The 26,441-nt window shown below is 36.6% G+C and overlaps 3 protein-coding genes across 4 annotated transcripts in view; 1 reads left to right on the forward strand and 2 right to left on the reverse strand.

Moving 5' to 3' along the window:
- LOC132092304 (DNA replication licensing factor MCM3-like) overlaps positions 1 to 26,441 on the reverse strand; it is a 98,808-nt gene that overhangs the window by 35,867 nt on the left and 36,500 nt on the right. The gene's annotated exons all lie outside the window — the stretch shown is intronic.
- Positions 72 to 8,995, reverse strand: LOC132092300 (prepronociceptin-like). The gene is made up of 3 exons (XM_059498473.1): positions 8,895 to 8,995; positions 3,717 to 3,907; positions 72 to 1,840 (listed from the first exon to the last, which is right to left on the reverse strand). The coding sequence occupies exons 2-3, from the start codon at positions 3,837 to 3,839 to the stop codon at positions 1,262 to 1,264; spliced, it is 702 nt and encodes a 233-aa protein (XP_059354456.1). The 5' UTR covers positions 3,840 to 3,907; positions 8,895 to 8,995; the 3' UTR covers positions 72 to 1,261.
- On the forward strand, positions 19,361 to 23,494 carry LOC132092301 (serine/threonine-protein kinase pdik1l-B-like). Of its 2 annotated transcripts, none has more exons than XM_059498474.1 (4): positions 19,361 to 19,546; positions 19,999 to 20,691; positions 21,951 to 22,176; positions 23,017 to 23,494. In XM_059498474.1, the coding sequence occupies exons 2-4, from the start codon at positions 20,077 to 20,079 to the stop codon at positions 23,247 to 23,249; spliced, it is 1,074 nt and encodes a 357-aa protein (XP_059354457.1). In that variant the 5' UTR covers positions 19,361 to 19,546; positions 19,999 to 20,076; the 3' UTR covers positions 23,250 to 23,494. The 2 variants fall into 2 exon arrangements, with proteins under 2 accessions (XP_059354457.1, XP_059354458.1); XM_059498475.1 differs by having other exon boundaries at positions 19,362 to 19,546; positions 20,101 to 20,691.

Below are 26,441 nucleotides of genomic sequence, written 5' to 3' on the forward strand. Positions count from 1 at the left end.
ACAAGAGGAAAGGATTAAAAGAAGAAAGAAAAATCCAAAAATGCTTACAGAATGTATTTTTTTTAAATTAAAGTCTACACACAAAACCATACATTTATATGCAGAATACTGTAAAGTGCACCGAAAGACTATTTGCTAGTTCTTTCCTTACATGTGGGGTGTCAGTTTTCAAAACCCATTCTGATTATTAATGTGAGGGAGAGTGTCAAGCACTAAGATTACCTCGGTTGGATATGTTTATGCACAAACAAATGTAGAGAGCTGGAACATATGCTAAGCCGAAATGCCATTATCATCAGGTGGAACCAAACAATTAAAGGCGCATTTCTGCAGCACCAAACTGATTTGCAAAAATAATTACTGAATAGTTTTTAAACATATATACTGATACACATCTTTTACTGTTAGGACAAACTGGTAATCCCGCCCCCAAACTCACGCCATTGGCAGAGAGCCGCCCCCACGTATTCTGATTGGCTAACATGGGCGGGCCGCGGTTTTGTTTACAAAGCCTGAAGTTGTCGTTTATTTTCTTTTACTGTCTATGTTTATTTTCAATGATAATTGTAAGGATTTTATGCGTGGTATTCCTAACAAATACGGAGTGTACGCTCTAGGGGGCAGCATTGGTCTAAAAAAACGTCAAACAGCCCCCTAAAGAATATCGTTCTTTCAGTTTTGTACTACATTTGATCACCTATTGATTTTGATAACTCGTTTGATTGCTATAGTAATTTTTAAGACAGTCTTATATGTCAAGGATGTGTGCTAAACAACCATTCGTAGCACAAGTCAGTGTGCAAGGTTAAAATATAAAGTGCTTTCTCTCAGTAATCACCAAACAGAACAAGAAAACTCAATACTCCACTACAACCCATTTGTAACTGATTCACGTGCTCAGTTCAAGTTCCACTGCTTTTATTATTATTATTAGTATTAATTTTTAATTTTTACAATGCTTCAAGGTTAATTCTAGGAGTTTTGAGTCTGAAATGAACAATCAGTTCTCATCAGCAACATTTGTCATAACGACTTGATTGAGGTGTTTTTGATGTCAGGAACAGAACCATGGAAGTGCCAATGATAAAAACCAACGCTATACAAAATATTCCTCTTCTTTGATTAAACACAGATTTATCTAGTTCGGGGCTGTGGTGCATGATAGACGTTCACAGTTACTGATGGCTGATTAACAGTTGAGTTGAGGTAAGTGAAAAGACCAAAGCCTGTACTATAAGCCCAACTAAACAGCATTCTGTCTTCAGATTCTGGTGGATAAGTTGCTGGTGTGACCTGAACGCCCCGAGCGACCCGTCAAGCTCAGGTACTGCCTCAGTAGCTGACTCACACGCTTTTGGTTGTTCCACTTGCGGGCAGATTTCCTTATCCCTATGAAGCCACCGTAGCGTTTCTGCAAAGGCCTTCCGGAGCTCACCAACTTCCGGAATCCGTGACGACCTTTCATAAAGCCTCCAAATCGCTTAGATATGCTTACGGCTGCTTCACCGCTCTTGCCTTCTCCTACGCCATCCTGGTCCTCCTCTGTCCTTGGGTCAATGTCTGGGTCATATGAAATTTCGAGTTTCTCCTCCTCTGAAGGCTGCTGGCTGCTGAGTGCTTGCGCGGCGTGTCGAAACCGCTCCAAAGCCTCGATATACTCAATACCATTGTCATTTTCTATGCTCACTGTGGCCAGAGGCTCCACTTCATCACCATCAGAGCGCTTTGATATTTCCTCCTCCTGTAACAGTGGTGAAAGGTGTTTCAGACCTGCTTCTTGGTAACACAAATCCCAGGTCAGTGCAGAAGTTGCCCGTGATTCACATTCCAGGATACATACCTGCATAACAGCATGACAAAATATTTTTATGATAGAAAATTTAATTCAATAAAATTGACAAATATTAATCAAACTGGATTGAACATGCTCAGAAAATCAATACTGACATTTTTATCTCTCTCTCTCTCTATCTCTCTCTCTATATATATATAAAATACAGTAAAAACAGTAATATTGTGAAATATTATTACAATTTAAAGTGACTGTTTTTTACTCTTCAATGTCAGATAAACCTTCAGAAATAATGCTAATAATCTGATGTGGTGCTTAAGAAACATTTCTTATTATTATCAGTGTTGAAAACAGTTGTGCTGCTTAATATTTTTGTGGAAAACTTTTTTTTTTCAGGATTACAGGTGCATCTCAATAAATTAAAATGTTGTGGAAAAGTTTATTACAGTAATTCAACTCAACTTGTGTATTAAATAAATTCAGTGCACATGGACTGAAGTACAGTAGTTTAAGTCTTTTGGCTCGTATTTAACAAAAACCAACAAATTAAAGCAAAAGTAGCCCCTACCAAGTATTGAGTACAGTACATGTACATGAACTGTAAATTAACATACTTTTTTTTTTTTATTGGTCTCATGAAGTATTCTAATTTGTTGAAATGTGAATTGGTGGGTTTTTTAAATGTAAGCCAAAAACCATAACAATTAAAAGAACCAAAGACTTAAACTACTTCAGTCTGTGTGCATTGAATTTATTTAATACATGAGTTTCAAAATTTGAGTTGAATTACTGAAATAAATTAACTTTTCCACAACATTCAAAATTATTGAGATGCACCTGTATTTGATAAAGTTCAAATGACCAAACAGAATTTAGTTGAAAAGGACATTTTTGTAAAATTATATCAAATGTCTTTATTCCTGTTTTGGTAGTTTAATTTATATTTTCATTCCTTTTCTTGTTTAATCTTTTCTTTATAAAAAGAAAGAAAATTTCGCATTCAAAAAGAGGATACATTTTTTCCTTTGTTGGAGATTTATCATTTATTAATGATTTGAATTTGCCCTTTCTAAGTATAAAAATTCCTCGCGGCACAATACTGCATGCAAACGGTCTTACCAGTGCAATGAGATGTGAAATGATATGTGGCATTGGTGCAAGAAATTATATGATAATTGAGTGACTAGAATGGGATAAAAATCCTCATTTTCTATGTGATCAGTAATGCTCAGCTGTAGACCATTAAAGGTTCTTTCCACACAATGTTCATGTGATGCCCTTTTTAAGGGTGGTTATATAGCAGGTGAGCCGGTCTTTTTATTATTATTATTATTATTATCTCCCATTTATAGGGAGAAAAAAATATTATGTAGCAGCTTAGAAAAGTGGAGTGAAACTAGAAGATGAATGCATGAAAAGTAATAGGTCACTGTGAATTAAATGTTGATGGCAAATGAAAAACATTCTTTAGAATCTCACACTAAGGGAGTATATGTATGAAATTTTTAAAGTGTGACACCATTGTGGTGTCACAGAGCAAAAGCATGCCCACAGGGACCCATCTGGCTGCGGCAAGAGCACCTCCACCAAGTGTCAATCACTACCCACAACATCAGCAGCTGACGGCACCTCAGCAGCCAATTATGGGCAGATATTACCCCAATCACCCCAGTCACAGCTGTTTGGTCTGAACAGTCATTAGCAACTTGATTATACCCACTATCGTGACAGAGACCAACTTTTAATAAAGTTAATTTGTATCACAATTTTGCTCATTCATTCCTGCTGTAAGATATCTTACAGACATATTTGTTTTATTAAAAATACTGTACCATATCCATGAGCCTGCGGAGCATTTAGTTTAAAACCATGAAAATTAATATGGAGTTTGTTCTTTTATATTAGTTATAGACGTGGCACTTACCAATGTATTAAACGCTTGGTGTTCAGGTAGGATGAGTCTACAGGTTAAACAGTCCTTTTGGCAATCACTGTGACCCGAGGGACACAAGCATAAGAGCAGTAGGGTCCAAAATGGGGTCTTCATGACTTCTTTACAGAACACACTCCAGAACAAACAACTGAAGCAGGAACTTAGAGTAACCAATAGGATATCTGACAAATGAGAGAGAAGAGTAGAAGGGTAAGATTTTTCACTGGTAATCATTCTTCAGTTTTCAGTTTATTACATGAACATTTTACTGTATGTCAGGGGGAGAATAACTAAATGTTTTGTTACAGATGCTCTAAGAAATGTATAGTGGTTAGTTTCATAAAGAAACAAAGCACATTTTAAGTGGTTCCAAGATATATTTAAAAAAAAAACTACTAAAAGTCTAATTGAATATGTAATTTATCAAGTAACTTAGCTACATCAGGGATTCTAATTAATCAAACACATGTCCCAGATAAGATCACTTCATGAAAACCACAATAAAGGCAGGGCCCTCGAAGTGAATCAAACATATTTTAAACATTCACACATGAAATATAACAATGATGTGGATCACCACCTCTACTGTCACCACTGAAACATGTCAAAATTTGCAGGCCACCATCTGTTTTTTTTTCTCACTCATCATGAAGTTCATTAAGGAAACTCATCATAGGCCCTAATTAATGTCTGAATTAGCATGTGTGGCATAATGAGAAGGAAATGAGTGCAGGAGAGAAAGAGCGGGAATGCAGTTCCCATCAAACTCTGACTCACGCACTGCGCCAGCACACATTAGTCACGACCGCATTAGGAGAGAAACGCACACATGTACTACGCTCATCTCTAAAAGCTTTCTTTGATGAAAGCCAACAAAAAATCTTTCGGTGAACTCCAGAGCAGTGATGAAAAGTTGACAATAAAAGCATCTTGAGATGTCTCTGCTCAGTGAGCAAAGAGTATGTATAATTATAGCCCCTCTTGTGGAGATGGGTATCCAGAGCACTCTTAGGGAAGGACTATCAAAAGGGTCGACACAAAAAAAAGTTTTCCAACCAATTAAATCCCTTGCATCATTAATACAGTTCAATTTGCAGAGTGATTTGATGGTACTTTTTTATGATCATCCCCTGCTACAATCTCTTATTTGTCGGAGATAATGGAAAACATGAAAACAGCTGGAGGGAAAGTGCAAAAGCATCAACCTCAGCAACTGTCATCTGCAATATTAATACTGGGCCTGTATTCTTTAGCAGAGACAGATGTGTCCTGTTTGACCTAAATGTACATGTTGCCCTAATTTAATAGAACGTGTAAGGATATATTTCTTTCACAACTTACTAAATGATATATCATACATTTTGTTCCAAACCCTATGACTTTCTATCTTGAGTGTTTTTTGTCCATACAGTGACAAGTGTACTTTCTATGGACAAAAAAAATTGGGACAACATGAGCGTGAGTAAATGATGACAAAATTTTCACTTTGAAGCTACTCTTTACGCATAGTTCTACAAATAAGCTACAAATTTTTAGTTGAATATCAAGTTGCAAACAAAAACATTTCTAAGTGAATGTAAGTCCTAGTGTAATGGTCTAAGGGAATGCGACTAATCTGATTTGACCGGTCTGCTCGCCCTCTCCTACAGCCACCTGATCGTATCACTTCCACAGTAAACACCATACCCCATTCTTATTCTGTTCCCGCGCCGTGGCTGAAACACAAATGCTTGAACTGAGTCACCACCAGATTCTGGAAATTACATCTGCTTTTGTTCTGCTTTCTGTTTTGTGCTATTTCCATTCTCATTTTTGTTGGTCAACTGTGTCAAGAATGAGCATATAACAATTACTTTTGTTTGTTTGTTCCACAGCCGATGGAAAGAGGAACATGACCTCTTTCTCATCCACATTATATCATCCGCTGAATGTGAAGGCACTTCATCTCCGATTTATTACTCAGTAAATGATAGCTTACCTGTTTGCTATATCTAGCAATTTATTTTTGTCCTTCGTAATAGCATTGTATCAAAATAATCTGGGCTCTGCTCATTGTCATAACCATTTCCATTGAGGAACGGGGGATTCGCATGGTTACTTTAATTGAGAGCACAATGATTGCCAGAGGGCTCAGAGTCTGCAGTCCCATTGCAGATGATCATGGTCCCCTCCACACACACTGCCTCTTCACTGGCAGAACAGTAGCAATCATTGCATTATCCTCCCCGTGGCCACGACAATGAACAGAAAATTTACCATAGAAAGATGGAGGGAGGGAGTTAAAAGTTCCTTTCTTTATTTATTTTTGAAGGACCATCGGCATGACATTTCAATTGCGAGGACAAAATGCAATAAATGCCACTGTCACCATCATTTAAATTAATAGCAGTGGTGAAAGTAAATAGGCAGATGCATATTTTAAACTGTTTGTCTCATGGAAAGTCACAATTTCTTCATAGGGTTTGCAATTTCCAAATCAAAATGACACAGGGTTAAGAAAAAGTTGTATTTGAATAATAATGCTCGCAATGATGAGGTGTAGTATGAAATTTCTATGCATGGCATATAATCCACAATATGTTCTGTACTAGACTAACTGAGACTTGTCATGACACTTGTATGCTGTTGTTGTTCTCTTGTTGATCTGGTTGCTTCTATTGTTCTCATTTGTAAGTCGCTTTGGATAAAAGCGTCTGCTAAATAATTACATGTTAATGTAAAATGTAACACATGGCAGCTTTGACTTATACTGGTTCTATCCGAGCGATTCTTCGATCCTGTACAGTTGTTTTTTGTTTTGTTTTTTCCATTGCAATTAATATTGAATATGTTGCTTAAGCTTAAATCGTGTCAGCTTCTGGAAATCCATTGAGAGCATTAATTGATTTTATAGATTTCCTCTTGCCCATGTAAAAGAATACAGCTCAGATAGATGTACATAATTAAGCTTGCAACACTTCTGTTCTAATGGTTTTTTAGGGTAAAAAAATCAATTTACACGACTCAGGTAATTAATTTGAGCAAAATTACTCTCCTTAATGCAGTGCAAAGTTTTTTTAATAATTATGCTAAACTGGACAAGCAGCTTTCATTATTTAATTCATAGAGGATTGTTGCATGAATTTATTATGGCATGCATAATATGTGTAATTTGGAAAATGTATTTAGTTGCGGTCTTGACTTTGCCTTAGTTGAAAGATGCAAGCAAAATCAAAGACCTATTTAAACTTTTCAGAAATTGATTTAAAATGAATGCATGAAGACATTTTGCAGGCTTTAAAAAGAGATTTGATTGCTTCTCACAGAGTATGAAGTGCTTCAGAATATGTAAATAATGAAAATCAATAAAGTAATAAAGTATATATATATATGTGTGTGTGTGTGTGTGTGTGTGTGTGTGCCTGTAATTATTATTCTACTTAATTGGGGAGAGAATAAAAAAATCAGAAATTCAGCTTTAGCTTGATTTATATACATTTACATAATTTAAATATGATTTGATTATTCATTTTTGTATTGTTTATATATATATATATATATATATATATATATATATATATATATATATATATATATATATATATATATATATATATATATATATATATATATGTGTGTGTGTGTGTGTGTGTGTGTGTGCCTGTAATTATTATTCTACTTAATTGCGGAGAGAATAAAAAAATCAGAAATTCAGCTTTAGCTTGATTTATATACATTTACATAATTTGAATATGATTTGATTATTCATTTTTGTATTGTTTATATATATATATATATATATATATGTGTGTGTGTGTGTGTGTGTGTGTGCCTGTAATTATTATTCTACTTAATTGGGGAGAGAATAAAAAAATCAGAAATTCAGCTTTAGCTTGATTTATATACATTTACATAATTTGAATATGATTTGATTATACATTTTTGCATTGTTTATATATATATATATATATATATATATATATATATATATATATATATATATATATATATATATATACATATATATATATATATAGTTTATAAAACACAAAATATACTTAATAAACCATAATTAACAATAAATACAATTTAGTTAAATAAAATCAACATAATAAAAGGTTCATATATTATAAGTTAATATTTGTGCCTTGCCTTCACAAAAAAATAAAAAAAATAAATACTTGAATTATGGGCAAATGATTAAACCATGCATAAATATACAGTATATTATACACAGTCTTTTTATTATTGGTCAAGTTATTTACTAATGTAAAAGAATTGTCATCTTATATAGAAGCAGGAAACACTCATATGAATGAATAACGCACTTGTTGCTATTCTGTGCAGGCTGTAATAACATGACATTTTGGAATGAACATTTTGTGCAAAATACTCAGCTAGTTGATTAAAGGGTCTCAGTGGACGAACTGTGTTACTTTTAGTTTAATTACAGCTGCAAAAAATATTAGTAGTAAACGAAGAGACAAAATAGCTGTGTTTCCCTCGTCAGTGACTTCAAATAGTGCACTCAGGTTTCTGTGACCAAAGCTTTGAAGGAAATACATTTATTACTGTTGTCTAGAGTATTATATGCAATTTTTATCAATTGTAAGCAGACTTATAATTTTGTGAGAATCTGTTACACTACACCTCCAAAACAAACCATAATAATCCAGAAAAATTTATATTCTATTCTTATACAGAAACAATTAATCTGAAAAGTAAAAAAATAAATAATAATAATAATAATAAAGACAGATGTCTGCAAAAAAAAAAAAAACGGAAAACTTTGCATGCAAAAAAAAATAAATAAATAAGCCATGAAGATGATTAATACGGAGAAGCTATGAGTAATGGAAAAAAGATAATTTGAAGAGCAGCACTAATCGTTAGAACGTCATCCAGGGACCTCGTCACAATAATATTAGCCTAATCATACTGCTATAAGAAAAACAATGACTGTGATGGCAACTGCAGTCATTTTTGCTAAAACAAATATTAGTATTAATAGATGAGCAAAAAAGAAAGTAATCACAGAATACTTGTCACGTCAGGCAGAAAACAAAAACCAAAACAAAACAACAACAACCAAATGACCCAATAAATCAGGTTTAATCTGCATTCTTTCACTGTGGAATTAGAATCAATACAAAAATAGAAAAGAGGTATCACCATGACACCTTGTTTTACCTGCTGTCTGTGATAATGGGTTGTTCTCGGTCTCTCACTTTCAGTCTTCAGGTGTGGCAGTTATGTCCAATCTTCAGCTTCTGGGTTTGTTCAACTGCTTGCCTGCTCCCTTTCTCTCCCCTCTTATAACGGCCCATCCCTTCCTCTGGTTCAGCCCCCCCAGTGTCCGTGGATGGGGCTACACCAAGGCATGGTATTACGTACAACCTGGGCAGCCATACAACCCTTAGTCAAGGCTGACGTACAAGACACTACCAACGTCACCTCTTTCCACACCCCAGAAGATATGACATAGGCTAAAAATACAGATCATTCAATTTGTGATGGACTTAAAATTCATTGGTTTATGGCATATTGACTATATATGTCCAAATATGGTTCCCATCAATTAACCGATGATTAGAAAGATAACGTGCCTTTAACAAGCTAAGCACTGACTTGGGAGTGCGAATTGCAAATTAAGCACGAAATGCAATTTACAGGCGAGCGGTGCATAAAGGAGAAAAACAAAATCTCCCAGAGGCAACAAGAAGTCTCGGTGGACGTGAGACCTCACATTCACCTCAAAGGAAAGACAGGATTGTGCCAACAAGAATATGAGGACAACACTAACTTGTAATTTAGGATACTAATGCTGAAAAGAGTTGAATACTGAATCATAACTATACAAATTAGTTGCTTTCATGCAGCATTTAAATGAAATACGCTTGTTTTTAGGTCAAATTGAGGTCATGTTTCAGCCTTAAAACACACTCGGTTCCTTCTCAGCATGAGTTACAATTTGAATTGGAATTGAACAGAACCGCAACATCCCCCATGAAGCTAAAGTGAAATCTAAGAATGAATGAAAGAAAAAGTTAATTTTGCAAATTATTTCGTCTATTAAATATGATGAAATATGATTACCATTTTCAGTAGGTGACATTTAAAACGTTACTATCTTACATTTCTGTTCTACTTTCTTACATTCAAATTCGAATTGGAATTCAAATTGGTTTGCTAATTTCGAGGTAGAACAGCACCAAACTAGCATAAACAAGCTTGAACCTGGTCTTAACAAAAGGGATGCTGGAGTCTTATACAATGAGCATATACAGGTCAAAAAATTTGCATATTGTGATAAAGTTCATTATTTTCCATAATGTAATGATAAAAATTAAACTTTCATATACAACCCGAATTCCGGAAAAGTTGGGACGTTTTTTACATTTTAATAAAATGAAAACTAAAAGACTTTCAAATCACATGAGCCAATATTTTAATCACAATAGAACATAGATAACATAGCAAATGTTTAAACTGAGAAAGGTTACAATTTTATGCACAAAATGAGCTCATTTCAATTCTGATTTCTGCTACAGGTCTCAAAATAGTTGGGACGGGGCATGTTTACCATGGTGTAGCATCTCCTTTTCTTTTCAAAACAGTTTGAAGACGTCTGGGCATTGAGGCTATGAGTTGCTGGAGTTTTGCTGTTGGAATTTGGTCCCATTCTTGCCTTATATAGATTTCCAGCTGCTGAAGAGTTCGTGGTCGTCTTTGACGTATTTTTCGTTTAATGATGCGCCAAATGTTCTCTATAGGTGAAAGATCTGGACTGCAGGCAGGCCAGGTTAGCACCCGGACTCTTCTACGACGAAACCATGCTGTTGTTATAGCTGCAGTATGTGGTTTTGCATTGTCCTGCTGAAATAAACAAGGCCTTCACTGAAATAGACATTGTTTGGAGGGAAGCATATGTTGCTCTAAAACCTTTATATACCTTTCAGCATTCACAGAGCCTTCCAAAACATGCAAGCTGCCCATACCGTATGCACTTATGCACCCCCATACCATCAGAGATGCTGGTTTTTGAACTGAACGCTGGAAGGTCTACCTCCTCTTTAGCCAGGAGGACACGGCGTCCGTGATTTCCAACAAGAATGTCAAATTTGGACTCGTCTGACCATAAAACACTATTCCACTTTGAAATAGTCCATTTTAAATGAGCCTTGGCCCACAGGACACGACGGCGCTTCTGGACCATGTTCACATATGGCTTCCTTTTTGCATGATAGAGCTTTAGTTGGCATCTGCTGATGGCACGGCGGATTGTGTTTACCGACAGTGGTTTCTGAAAGTATTCCTGGGCCCATTTAGTAATGTCATTGACACAATCATGCCGATGAGTGATGCAGTGTCGTCTGAGAGCCCGAAGACCACGGGCATCCAATAAAGGTCTCCGGCCTTGTCCCTTACGCACAGAGATTTCTCCAGTTTCTCTGAATCTTTTGATGATGTTATGCACTGTAGATGATGAGATTTGCAAAGCCTTTGCAATTTGACGTTGAGGAACATTGTTTTTAAAGTTTTCCACAATTTTTTTATGCAGTCTTTCACAGATTGGAGAGCCTCTGCCCATCTTTACTTCTGAGAGACTCTGCTTCTCTAAGACAAAGCTTTTATAGCTAATCATGTTACAGACCTGATATCAATTAACTTAATTAATCACTAGATGTTCTCCCAGCTGAATCTTTTCAAAACTGCTTGCTTTTTTAGCCATTTGTTGCCCCCGTGCCAACTTTTTTGAGACCTGTAGCAGGCATTAAATTTTAAATGAGCTAATTAAGTGGATAAAAGTGTAAAATTTCTCAGTTTAAACATTTGCTACGTTATCTATGTTCTATTGTGAATAAAATATTGGCTCATGTGATTTGAAATTCCTTTAGTTTTCATTTTATTAAAATTTAAAAAACGTCCCAACTTTTCCGGAATTCGGGTTGTATTTTAGATTCATTGCACACCAACTGAAATATTTCAGGTCTTTTATTGTTTTAATACTGATGATTTTGGCATACAGCTCATGAAAACCCAAAATGCCTTCTCTCAAAAAATTAGCATATTTCATCCGACCAATAAAAGAAAAGTGTTTTTAATACAAAAAAAAGTCAACCTTCAAATAATTATGTTCAGTTATGCACTCAATACTTGTTCGGGAATCCTTTTGCAGAAATGACTGCTTCAATGCGGCGTGGCATGGAGGCAATCAGCCTGTGGCACTGCTGAGGTGTTATGGAGGCCCAGGATGCTTCGATAGAGGCCTTAAGCTCATCCAGAGTGTTGGGTCTTCCGTCTCTCGACTTTCTCTTCACAATATCCCACAGATTCTCTATGGGGTTCAGGTCAGGAGAGTTGGCAGGCCAATTGAGCACAGTAATACCATGGTCAGTAAACCATTTACCAGTGGTTTTGGCACTGTGAGCAGGTGCCAGGTCATGCTGAAAAACAAAATCTTCATCTCCATAAAGCTTTTCAGCAGATGGAAGCATGAAGTGCTCCAAAATCTCCTGATAGCTAGCTGCATTGACCCTGCCCTTGATAAAACACAGTGGACCAACACCAGCAGCTGACATGGCACCCCAGACCATCACTGACTGTGGGTACTTGACACTGGACTACAGGTATTTTGGCATTTCCTTCTCCCCAGTCTTCCTCCAGACACTGGCACCTTGATTTCCGAATGACATGCAAAATTTGTCCAAAAGTCCAGTGCTGCTTCTCTGTAGCCCAGGTCAGGCGCTTCTGCCGCTGTTTCTGGTTCAAAAGTGGCTTGACCTGGGGAATGCGGCACGTGTAGCCCATTTTCTGCACACGCCTGTGCACCGTGGCTCTGGATGTTTCTACTCCAGACTCAGTCCACTGCTTCCGCAGGTCCCCCAAGGTCTGGAATCGGTCCTTCTCCACAATCTTCCTCAGGGTCCGGTCACCTCTTCTCGTTGTGCAGCGTTTTTTGCCACACTTTTTCCTTCCCACAGACTTCCCACTGAGGTGCCTTGATACAGCACTCTGGGAACAGCCTATTCATTCAGAAATTTCTTTCTGTATCTTACCCTCTTGCTTGAGGGTGTCAATGATGGCCTTCTGGTCAGCAGTCTTACCCATGATTGCGGTTTTGAGTAATGAACCAGGCTGGGAGTTTTTAAAAGCCTCAGGAATCTTTTGCAGGTGTTTAGAGTTAATTAGTTGATTCAGATGATTAGGTTAATAGCTTGTTTAGAGAACCTTTTCATGATATGCTAATTTTTTGAGATAGGAATTTTGGGTTTTCATGAGCTGTATGCCAAAATCATCAGTATTAAAACAATAAAAGACCTGAAATATTTCAGTTGGTGTGCAATGAATCTAAAATATATGAAAGTTAAATTTTTATCATTACATTATGGAAAATAATGAACTTTATCACAATATGCTAATTTTTTGAGAAGGACCTGTACAAGTATGCAATCAACAAAATACTCAGCCAAAGCAGAGGAAAATTGAAATACTGTAACATTGTGTTCTAGCTGATAATTACTTTGAATGGGCATATATAATTGTAATTGGTCCAGAATTAGGAAAAGCCTGTTGAAAAATAAACCCATTTGGGTATGACCAGTAGCTAATATAGGTCTGAATTAGAGCACCCATTAAGTTACAATAGCTTGCTTTGATCTCCCTAATCATGTCATTTCAGAGGCTGTTAAATAACATGGATTAGATGCAAAAATAAACACAAATCCTGATTTGTAATTAATCTCTAAATGCACATAGTGATTAAAAAAAACATGTGTCATGCATTTGTGCCACTGAGGAAATGAACCAATAAGCATCTCAATTATTAATGTGATGCATCCAATATTCAGTCTTTGATAACTTGTTCCTAAATCATAAAACAACCAAAATAACCCATCACCTGAGCCCCTGTCCCATACATTTCCATACTGTTCCATGCAGTAAGTCTAGAATGAGATATTATACACAGACAAACAGAAATGCGCCATGCCGCTACAAAGGAACTCATCAGATTATGTGCCACATCATATTACAGCAGTGGCTGAATCACATGCATTGCGGTGAGATATCACCTCGGAGTAAATTTGAACTCAGTTCTACACAAGATATGCAATTATATGAGTGGGCTTATTCACCTCCGTGATGCAGAATGATTGGGGGCCTCTCTGGTCAATGTTGTTTCATCCCCTTCATCATTCTAGGGCAAAGTTTTATTGTTATATGAGGTGATGAAGAGCACTGAGGCATGTCCACATCCCTGTGGGAGACACCGCTATGTTTAATGGGAAGCCCTTGGCAATAATTTCCAATGACTATTAATACTAGACACTTAATTGATTTAAGCTGAATAACCCAAAGACATGACTCAATATAAAAAAAGAGAAGAGAGATACAAAGCCTGTGGATGAGAAAGATCTAGTGTTGGAGGATGTTGATGTCAATCAAAGCTATGGAAAATAAAATAAAAAAAACTTTATTTCACATTTTATACATTTATTTGAACAACTTAATACAAAATGAAAAAGTTCTTCAAGGACTAGAAAACTTAGCATACAAAAACTGAGCTGGAATTTATCTTAGGACACTGACTGAATGAGAAATTATATGGTTACTGGTAAGACAGATGCTGCTATAGTTAGCAGGGAAGTAAAATAAGAAGAAAATAATTGGTTGAGAATTTTATGTAATGTGAGAATGTGGGAGTGAATGACAGGTCAGACAGTCAGGGGATGTTCTTGGGTTATCATGGAGGTTTCCTTATCTGTGTCTGACATTTAGGTATCTTTAGGCAAGCATTAAAGGGCCACCTTATGTCAGGGGTTTTATCACATTTTTAAAGTTGGAATAGATCCTTATGAGGGATTTTAGTGGTTTTAACCTAAAACTGCTACAAAATAACAGTTTAATCCCACTTTTAAAGTTGGATAATCCTTGATTCTAACAGGGTATATAGGGGAGACCAAGACTAGTTGTTAAAACAGCTTCAAACCTTCTACCTTTTGTCACAATATACCCAGTATGGGGTAAGTTGTCACAATGGAAACTGCATATTACAGGCTTTTTTATGAAATGTAGCAGTAGCAAAACTCGAGAGCTTGTTGATCTAAATGTGAGAACTTGTCATATTAACATTCATATTTGTAAATTGACATTTTTACTCACAGCTCTGATGTGAAAAGCTGAATCTTTCAGTTTGCACCCACTGACAATGATCAAAACACCCGTGTTTTGAATTGGAAATTGCAGATTAATAGTTACAAATGTGTAGAATGACATTCACATGAAGAAAATTACATACACAAATGTTTACAACATATTTACTTTTGCACTTTACTTCAATTTCATTGCACAAAGTCAAGTCGGCACTTACAACCTCTCAGATCTGGCAGTACAATTTCAAATCCCAGCGCTTTGACTTTTGCTACTCCTTTTGCGGTACTCCTTTTGCAAAACTCACTTGTGCACTTGTACAGTCATGGCCAAAAGTTTTGAGAATTACATAAATATTAGTTTTCAAAAAGTTTGCTGCTAAACTGTTTTTAGATCTTTGTTTCAGTTGTTTCTGTGATGTACTGAAATATAATTACAAGCACTTCATACGTTTCAAAGGCTTTTATCGACAATTACATGACATTTATACAAAGACTCAGTATTTGCAGTGTTGGCCCTTCTTTTTCAGGACCTCTGCAATTCGACTGGGCATGCTCTCAATCAACTTCTGGGCCAAATCCTGACTGATAGCAACCCATTCTTTCATAATCACTTCTTGGAGTTTGTCAGAATTAGTGGGTTTTTGTTTGTCCACCGGCCTCTTGAGGATTGACCACAAGTTCTCAATGGAATTAAGATCTGGGGAGTTTCCAGGCCATGGACCCAAAATTTCAACATTCTGGTCCCCGAGCCACTTAGTTATCACTTTTGCCTTATGGCACTGTGCTCCATCGTGCTGGAAAATCCATTGTTCTTCACCAAACTATTGTTGGATTGTTAGAAGAAGTTGCTGTTGGAGGGTGTTTTGGTACCATTCTTTATTCGTGGCTGTGTTTTTGGGCAGAATTGTGAGTGAGCCCACTCCCTTGGATGAGAAGCAACCCCACACATGAATGGTGTCAGGATGCTTTACTGTTGGCATGACACAGGACTGATGGTAGCGCGCTCACCTTTTCTTCTCCGGACAAGCCTTTTCCAGATGCCCCAAACAATCGGAAAGGGGCTTCATCGGAGAATATGACTTTGCCCCAGTCCTCAGCAGTCCATTCACTATACTTTCTGCAGAAGATCAATCTGTCCCTGATGTTTTTTTTGGAGAGAAGTGGCTTCTCTGCTGCCCTTCTTGACACCAGGCCATCTTCCAAAAGTCTTGGCCTCACTGTGCGAGCAGATGCGCTCACACCTGCCTGCTGCCATTCCTGAGCAAGCTCTGCACTGGTGGCACTCCGATCCCGCAGCTGAATCCTCTTTAGGAGACGATCCTGGCGCTTGCTGGACTTTCTTGGACACCCTGAAGCCTTCTTTACAAGAATTGAACCTCTTTCCTTGAAGTTCTTGATGATCGTATAAATTGTTGATTTATGTGCAATCTTAGTAGCCACAATATCCTTGCCTGTGAAGCCATTTTTATGCAACCCAATGATGGCTGCATGCGTTTCTTTGCAGGTGACCATGGTTAACAATGGAAGAACAATGATTTCAAGCATCACCCTCCTTTTAACATGTCAAGTCTGCCATTCTAACCCAATCAGCCTGACATAATGATCTCCAGCCTTGTGCTCGTCAACATTCTCACCTGAGTTAACAAGACGCTTACTGAAATGATCTCAGCGGGTCCTTTAATGACAGCAATCTAATGCAGTGGAAAGGTTTTTTTGGGATTAAGTTCATTTTCATGGCAAAGAAGGACTATGCAATTCATCTGATCACTCTTCATAACATTCTGGAGTATATGCAAATTGCTATTATAAAAACTTAAGCAGCAACTTTTCCAATTTCCAATATTTATGTAATTCTCAAAACTTTTGGCCATGACTGTATATGCAGATGTGAGAGCGCAGAGCTGGGGGCGGGGCTTTGGTGTGAATGAAGACATTTTATTGGTTGATGCCTGACCAATGAACAACGCCAACCATCGCAACTTGCCAATAAAGAAATTTGTGTTTTATGCATATATATAGCAGTTATTTGTAAAAAAAAAAAAACTTCGGTGGCCGAGATAGCTCAACACGCTGCAACTTAAGAAAACACAAGTGCTGCAAATCCTTCACAACACATGCATATAACAAAACGCGCTGCAAATCATCACAACATATGCATATAACAAAACACGCTGCAAATCCTTTACAACACATGCATATAACAAAATGCGCTGCAAATCCTCACGACACATGCACATTAAGAAACAATTAATGAAGCATTGCAAATTTATTTTCATTAATCTTGAAATTATATTTAGCTGAGGATATTAAAGTTAGCCATCTTAAGTAACGTTTTAGATTTAATCATGTAATTATTCAGCTTATTTAGGCTAATAATATCCAAAAGATAAAGGAATCTTGGTGTTTTTAAAAAAAAACACAAAAAAAACCCCTCACCTTTCAGTTCACCAACAACTCCACTGACTAGTAGCCACTGCACAATAAGCAAATCCAAGCCGGGTCCGACACTTTTTGAGGTCTCCTTGAAACATTTCCATTGTGGTCAGTGCTATTTGCAGCATGTTTCGTTATATGCACGTGTTGTGAGATTTTGCAGCGCATTTCATTATAGGCATGTGTTGTGAGATTTTGCAGCGTTTCTTAATATGCATGTGTTGTGAAGGATTTGCAGCGCGTTTTGTTATATGCATGTGTTGTGAAGGATTTGCAGCACTTGTGTGGTCAAACTAATGAAGATGTTTTTTTTATTTGCTGGTGTTTTTTCAATTTGCATGCGTTTTCTTAAATTGCAGTGCACTGATCTCTCTCGGCCACCGTAAAAAAATATTTTATTGCAAACTATTTTATTGAATATCCTTAGCTTTTACAGGTTTGTAAGATGCATTCATCTTGTCATTCAGGTATTATATCTGGTAGACAAATAATGTACTTTCATATGTATATCTTATTGCATATTGCAGAGAGTAATATCGCTGTACCAGAGCTGCTGAGGAACAGTTGTGACATGATTTGATCTCACCGCCACGCAGTCACGTGCTTCATGGAGCTATCAGTAGTACTAAACATCTCCACGATGTCAATATGTTTGAATGGGATTAATCGGGACAGACAGACAGCAGTTTCACTATATTTGCAGCGATTTCTAGTAATTATTAACACATAATGTGCATTGATTGTGCATGGATAACTACGCAGACATGCTTTACAACAGTATTTTATACTGGGGAATGAAACAGCATTAATATGTTCTCATACTCCTTAGCAGACAAATGTGACCAAACTACTTAAGTTTAACTTTTAACCAGTAAAATAACTGTACTACATTTTAGCTCAGTTCTGTTTAGTTAATTTGAAGAGTTTTTGGTACTAAATAATTTGCGAAATAATTATCATCCACGACTTACCATTTAAAATATAACATTTTCGAATATGCATATTATTTTATTACAATTAGTGTAGTATATAGCGTTAAAACAGATAATTTGTTTTAAATTCCAGCGCAAAGAGGCATTTGGTGGCCCGAAAGATAATACTCATATGTAATGCCAATGTTTAACCACTTGGCTGGTGTTGTTCATTGATCAGGCATCAACCAATACAATTTCTTCATTCACACCAAAGCCCCGGCCCCAGCTCTGGTCCTTCCCATCTACAAGTGAGTTTTGCAACACTAGTACTGCAAAAGGAGTAGCAAAAGTCAAAGTGGTATGATTTGAACTTGTACTGCCAGATCTGAGAGGTTGTAAGTGCCGACTTGACATTGTGCAGCGTAATTGACGTAAAGTGAAAATTGAAAGATTCAGCTTTTCACATCAGAGCTGTGAGTGTAAATTTCAACTTACAAATACAATATGACAAGTTCTCGCATTCAAATCAACCTCTCGAGTTTAGCTACTGATTTACATTCATACTTTTTGGGTAAATCTAAAAAGCAACCATGTAAAAGGAAATGTAGTGAAATGTCAAGTAATTGTTTTGACTAACAAATTGTATAAATGTACAACATTTAAAACATGCGTGACAACTTGCCCCAACGCGATTTTTAAGTAAAAGTGCACAGTTCAACCATTTAGTTAAATCTACGTACCTTCATTACGTAGCTGTCTTGTCTGAAAGTAACACAAATGGCTAAAAAAATTAATATGCTGAATTCTAAGTTTGGAAAACTGAGTTCACCAAAATATTATTCAAATGGGTTTTAAGTACATTAGTGTAATGAGTTTTACCTCATAACTCTATTAGTCGCAGTCGTGCTGTGATGATTAACCTAACCAAACCAAACTACGTAACATACCAAACATTATTTCACAAACATAATGTTACATAACTATTAAGTACGTTTTCAAAAACTAATAACTCCCTTTAAAAAGACACGATACTTGCTGAAAAGAGTTGGTATCCTTTCACTGGTCACTTTTGAATGGTTTTGTGTCGTTCTCGTATCTTATTGGTGACCGCGGTCATCTGCAAAGGTATTGACCAATAGAAACGCAGAACTGCACAAGACGCGCGAAGATCTGAAAAAATACGGAAGTGTTATTACGGAAATGCTGTTTGCTTGAAGTTGTATTGTGAGTGTTTTGAGATCGTACGCGGTTGGTACGTTTTATGTAGTAATTATACCTGGATCAAAAAACTAAACAAAAGACGTTAGAGTAACGACATTTCCCGTTTGCAGCGATTTTATGGGTAAGTTTATTCAGAGTATTGACAAAAAGGAACAGGAGTAGAAATACTTAATTTGATTCCATCTATCTGTCTGTTATTGTAAAGGAAGATTAATATTTATATAATAAGACAAGTAACGTAATGTAATCTTGTATTATTAATAAGAATTGTAAATACTAACAATTTTGTATACACACACACACACAAATACACAAATGTATGTATCCATATATGCATTTCTCTCCGTGCGCGCGCACACACACACACACACACACACACACACACACACGCATATAAATATGCATTTCTCTCTGTGTACACACACACACACACATATATATATATATTTATATATATATATTTTTTTTAAATAATATATATATATATATATATATATATATGCTCAAAGATAATTTGTGTACTTTTTTTAGTTATTGTAACAAATTTTAATTTAACTTTGCTTGTAATATCAGAACAATTAAATAAAACACTCAACACCTGAGAACCAGTGAATCTCGCATTTGAGCCAGTGAACAACAAAGGCTGCTGGGATGGATGATATCTACACTTTGCAGCAGGAAGTGGGACGGGGCAGCTATGGAGTGGTTTTCAAGGGACGTGTGACGGAGACTGGCTGGTGGGGCGAGAGGGGCGACACAGTGGCCATTAAACGTCTACCATGTTGTAGCCCAGAGTGTATAGAGCTCTACCTGCAGGAACTCTGGGCTATGAGAGTCACAGCACGAAACCACCCTAATGTCATCGCTCTATACAACTGCCTCTTACAGACTGGACCTAGAACACTGCAGCCCCTGAGATCAGGGAGGCTGCCTTTGGATTTAGTGGAGAGTGCTCTCAAAGGGAGAGTGGTGGACAAGGATTCGAAAACCCAACTTGGGAATCCCTCCAGGTCGAGGAGGAGGCTGATGTCCACAGAGGAGGTTTCCAGGCGCTGCTTTGCCCTTTGGTTGGTGATGGAGTACTGCGAAGGAGGGAATTTGAGCCAGTACATCCTATCCAGGCCGCCGGATCCTGAGTGCAATTATGCAGTGGTTCAGCAACTCGGCAGTGCAATTGCATTCTTGCATGGACATGGAATAGTGCACCGTGATATAAAGCCAGATAATGTTCTTGTCTGTCTTACTAAAACAGGACCAGTCATGAAGGTACAAAAGGATGCAATCTAAATATATATTTTGATATCAGAGATTTTTATTTTACTGCAATGTTATAAGCCTTTACTTCTAAGAAACAACAATATTGGTCAAATGCTAATGGCTTATGGAGTATTCGGAGTCAAACTAAGTGCATGTCATGAGCCCGATTTGCATTTTTACAAGCTTTCACGTTGCTTTTGAAATGGTCTATACTGCTTATAGAGCCACATTGGTTTTCTTCTCCCCCTTTCCATTTTTTATTTAATTTTTTATTAGTCCAGAGGCATGGAAATTGTTCCACTCATTACTTGGCTGTGATAAATAACAAAGCATTACAAAAGTACTTTTTAACTTGTATTTGCATGACAAAGGCATTGGTAATGGCCTACAACATTAAACACAATTCACAGTTAATAGTGCCCAGAGAACATTTTATAAGATGGAAGGATGATAAGAAAATGCATTGGGATTATTGTTGTTTTTTTTTCCACCCCAGATCATTAATCATGTCCCCCCCAAAATAACTTTTTGTATAATCACACAATGTGCCTGAACCTTTTGAGCCTACTCTGTTAATCAATACAGAGACTAGCAAAACAATCACCTTACAGATAAAGTTTGAAGCGGATTGTCTTAAAATCCATTCTTCTAAAGTTTCAAATAATGAGTTTTTACGTTTCATTGCATGTAGAGACAATCAATGTAGTGTGCTTTGATGCGACAGATACATTGTGTTCTAAATGTCTACCAGTCAAATATTAGGCATCGCACAAAGTGGAAAGTAGATAAGTTCCCCCGGGCTTATCTAGAATTAGAGTTATCAATAGTATCAAAAGTGATTTTATTTTTTCCAATGCAAGGATATCTGGGGCTTTACTGCAGTAAAAAAAATAGGTTTTGTCAATAACATTAGCCTAGATTTTTTTTTTTTTTTTTTTTTTTGAGTACATGTATGTAAATGGCCAGAGGCACTGAGACCCTCATTCAGTGAAACTGCTCTATGCAGAGATTAAGAAATTATCTGAATGGATATAAATGGTTTTGTAGACATAATTATTTTACATATCTTATTTCTAAATGTTCTATTATTTAAATATTTTATTAATAAAATATTCTTTTAAATAAATTAGATTATTCTCAATAATTTTAATGGTTATTAAATTAATATAAATGTACAAATTAAACAATTATGATAAATATGTTTAACACCCCAGATGTGAAAGATGGTTCTAGTTATAAACACTTATCTTCCACCTCATTTCTTATAGGTAGCAGACTTTGGGCTCAGTAAGATGGTGGACAATCCTACAGATGGTTTACCAAGTAGACTGGCTCTTTCCTCTACCTGCGGCTCAGACTTCTATATGGCTCCAGAAGTTTGGGCAGGTCGTAGCTATACAGCCCAGGCTGACATCTTCTCTCTGGGTGTGCTTTTCTGGGCCGTGTTGGAGAGAATCACTTTCCTAGAGGATGGCACCAATCAAGAGCAACTGGGTTAGTTGGAAGGGGGAATACTTTGGGTCATTTAGCTCTACCCATTTAATGTTTTTAATATTTTAGTCTTTATTTAATCAATCTAGATCCATGATGCATGTATTGTTATGATTAAATGAAATGGGAACTTGTATATGCAGTAAATGAGGTCTGATGACAGGTCTGGCGATTAATATAAAGCCCCACCGTCTTGTGATTGTCATAGCTGCTTCACAGAAATAGGAATAAAATTAGGAAGAGGAATAGAAATTCTCACAATTTTCTAAGCCTCACTTCACTAGCATTGGCAGGTAGGTGGCTATTTCGGTTACTCCTCTGACTTGTTGACTCATCCAGACCACTTTAGATCGCTGTGAAGCTTTGTTGTTGAGCACTTGACATATTAGCCCATTATCTTAATGCGCAATAGCTGAGATAAACTAAAGTGGTCTGAGGACGCAGGTTTTGGATGGAGTGCATAAGCTAGCCTATTCGGGCTGTCCTCAGTAATTACTCGAACCCAGCAAATTTCTGCGCTGCTAGCTGGTGTACGAAAAGGTCAAATGATGCAGCTTATTTATATATGGGCAATTAACATCCTTCCACCTATTAACCTCATTGTAGTTCTGTGAATAATAATGAGTTTGTGCTAGGCATGTGCTTTGAAGAAATGCATTGGATTGTTTTTATTGCTGCTTTTGAGTGTTGTTGAACTATAATGAATAGTGCAAATTCAGATGCACCATTTGGGAGATCAAAGGAAACTCCTCAGACAGAATTGAATAAAGGACCTGTTTCACAAAAAGCTTGAAAATTGATTAAGCATAACATCTGTTTCCTGTTTGTTCTGTGCTGTTCTAGGCGCATATGTAATGCGAGGCCGCTGGCTCATCCCATTAGGTGAGGCGCTCTGTCAGAATCCCGACCTGCAGTTAATCATCCCTATGAGGGCAAGACGTGCTCCGCCGCTGCCACCGCCTCCAAACCCAGCTATGTGTGAGCTGCTGATGGACATGCTAGATTCTGATCCTGATACCCGGCCCACAGCAGACCAGCTGGAGAAGAGGGTTTGGCGTGCCATAGGGGTGCACTGATCTCAAGAGCTGCATTCTAACAACCAGTCTCATTTATACACTGAAAAACTTGAAGATGAAGCCATAAAAAGTTATCAAACAGTGATATTGTTGGTCTAGTTGGAAATCAGGTTTAAAAAGTAAATAGGTTTGTTATTTGCCTTGAGTTTTTATTGAGTGCTGTGTCTGTTACCATATACTTTATGAATTGTACAATCATTTAAATACAATTAGTTTATAGGGCTGCACACTATATATATATATATATATATATATACTGTGTATATATATCGCAAATTAACAAATCGCTATATGCATGTCACAGCGCAATAACAGAATGACTTTTAACAGAATCATTTTAATACTTCTAAAAATTGTCAGTAATGTAACTATATATTTACCAAGTTTAGCAAAGAGTTGGTGGTATTTAAATGGTTATTTAGTTTTTTGTTTACATTGATGTTAAAATTATTTTTTATGTGATGCTACAGCAAACACTGCAGCTCAATTGTTGCAGACCTGCCAACCTGTACGCATTTTGTGTAGTGGCTACGCAATTTGTTCTACGATTTGTCACTCTATACTATGCAATAAATCTAGTGACGCCCCATCCATGCGCAGTATTCAAAACAAGCAACAGAAAGGATAAAGAGTTCAACCAATCAGAGCGGATGAATGTTCCACATGTAGAATTTTAAACCTAAAAGTAAGTTTATTTGTATGATAGCACTTACTGTAGAGTGTAATGAGGTAATTAAAATAGCCTTTTTACTCAATTAGGCCAGTCTGTGCTTTTTATTATTTTCATTTTTAATTTAGTAACTTTAACTTCTGCTTAAAAAAAATTTTGTTTTTGTTTTTAGATTGCAATGTTACAATGTAATGTGTATTTTTGCACATAAATATGCCTACATGCTTACATTCACTTTATTTGTTTAATCCAAATACCAAATATGGAGATATATAGGCTACTGTATACTGCAAATCAGCCATAAAAATCAGGCTGGTCTGTTGTAGTGATTTCTTCCACCCCAGATCTGGAAACATGTATTTTAGTTATATCATTTTAGTTTTTTTAAATGTATTTTTTAATTGATTTTACACACCTAAAGCATTGTCGTATTGCATTATTCAATATCATGCAGTATAACTCAGTTTTTGCTTGATTTTGTGTTTTCAACGATTTACATGTAATTTTATGTATTTATTGAGAAGTCAACTACAGAAAAATATAAAACAAATGAAACAATTTCGTATTGTGTGGAAGAACATATTTTCTCAGTCAAAACTTCCTTTATCTGTAGAATTTGTATCACAGCCTTCATGCTTATAAGGATATACAATCATAATCAGTTATAGTTGTGTTGTCAGATGCAAGACAGAAGAAAGTGAGCATTCAGAACGGTCACACCACAAATCGCCGCCAGTGTTATAGAAAGTAAAATTGACTGAAACCTTTGAAGTTTCACAGCTGGTGGCACATGTTCAACATCTAGATTGGAGGTGAAATAATTTTGTTTCCCTTAATGTGTATCTGTGTTCTTCGCAAACAGGACTGTCATGATTTCTGCAGTTATTTTTGCAATTATTTCGGCAATTATTTTCAGGTCTAGAAAATGAAAAACCCTCTGTTAGATTATATCATCTTAGTTTTTTGAACACATCTCTATGTTCAAGACAAAGAGCAGTTAAATGCAGTGTTGAGTTGAAGGCCAATAATAATGCCAAAGTTGGATATTAATGACTTTCAAGAGTGTTAAAGGGTTCAAAACCTTACAGCTTCACCGGCAATAACATAAAACATCTGAGAATCCTTCTAAGTGGATCTCATCTGTGACATTTCCATCTCTATAGACGCTTTGCCCTTTTCCACACGCTTCGCTGGTTTGCAAATGAAATGGCTCATCATGACCTCGGTGGCGAAATATGCACATTATCTAAACAGCACTCGTTCATTCTCTGAGGTCATCATCTTGGCTACATCAGTATTAATTTTGCATTGGTAAGACTTTAGTTAAGAGGAATAATGACTGTTATGAGCCATTGTAATTGGAAAAATAATTTATGGGATTGTCTAGTTAAAACTTCCTGAGATTTAGTGAAAGCTGCTGATTGGTGTGTAGGATGACTGTGCACACTGTTCATCGTTTTAACCATGAGATTATCAAGCCATTAAGGGTCTGTGCTGGGAAATAACGAGATCAACAATTGTTAAATCATCACTTTATTGTGGGGTGGTGGCAAAACAATATTGTGCACTTTATTGGAAGCCATTTCTCGGATGACAAACCTCTTACAAGTGTGATCTAACTGAGCTTAGCTTTTAAGGGTGGTCGGTCATCATTCGCCTGACACCTTGACTCACAGACAGAGATAGCGATATAATCTGGTATTGCGATGTCAAATGAAGCAGTAAAAACCCATCAGCAGACGTATCATGAGGTCTCCTGTGGAGGAGAGCTCTCGCCGCGGCAGATGACATTTCTCAGAAATTGGTGGTGTGGTGACAGACACTGAAACGCAGCAGAGTAGTTCCAATGAACTTTTCATTCTATCAAAAATAGAAGCAATTGAATTTCAATCATTTTGGCGACAGTTTTTCATATCTGAGCTGGACAGGAGACTGTGGCGGATTATTTCTTACCCATTAATTCCTTTGAATGTTCAGTGATAGCTTTATTATGTCTATTCAGCTCCATCCAAATCTCTTGCCTTCTTGCCAACATATGATTTATGACAATGTACAATCATGTGATGATAACTGAAATCCTGGATAAATATCTTTTATTATCAATAAAAAAAAAAAAACCAGATGAACACTTTTCATGCAAAGCCAAGAAAACATGAAAATGCAATTAATCCATCTTTAAAATTAACAGAGCAGGAAAAATGGTGGATTAATCAAATGTGCCAAGAAGCAAGCATAAATTATTTTCCCCTCCCAAATCCACATAAAAAATGCGCTTTCGTAACAGGATAACTGAGAGCCTCTGTGTTTTTTGTTCCTCCATTATGTCCAATGTTGTCAGTAGAAACCAAAAATAATGTGATAAAAAAAAAGAGTGTTTTCCCAGAGAAGTAAATGCACTGGCAAGTATACTGGAGAGAGAAGTCTATAAAATGGGAACTAAGGCCAAGGAGAATGGTGTACCTTTCTAACAAGCACTGATACTTTGCAGCATGTTCTTCATAAGAGAAGTACAAAATACTCTC

This window comes from Carassius carassius, chromosome 18 (assembly GCF_963082965.1).
Source record: "Carassius carassius chromosome 18, fCarCar2.1, whole genome shotgun sequence".
In the NCBI taxonomy this organism is placed as follows: domain Eukaryota; kingdom Metazoa; phylum Chordata; class Actinopteri; order Cypriniformes; family Cyprinidae; genus Carassius; species Carassius carassius.

Coding starts and splice junctions, on each gene's coding strand:
- LOC132092300 (XM_059498473.1), bottom strand. CDS start 3,839: ATGAAGACCCCATTTTGGACCCTACTGCTCTTATGCTTGTGTCCCTCG. Junction 1,841..3,716: donor ACCAAGCGTTTAATACATTG/GTAAGTGCCACG, acceptor GCTGTTATGCAG/GTATGTATCCTGGAATGTGA.
- LOC132092301 (XM_059498474.1), top strand. CDS start 20,077: ATGGATGATATCTACACTTTGCAGCAGGAAGTGGGACGGGGCAGCTAT. Junction 20,692..21,950: donor AAACAGGACCAGTCATGAAG/GTACAAAAGGAT, acceptor CATTTCTTATAG/GTAGCAGACTTTGGGCTCAG. Junction 22,177..23,016: donor CACCAATCAAGAGCAACTGG/GTTAGTTGGAAG, acceptor GTGCTGTTCTAG/GCGCATATGTAATGCGAGGC.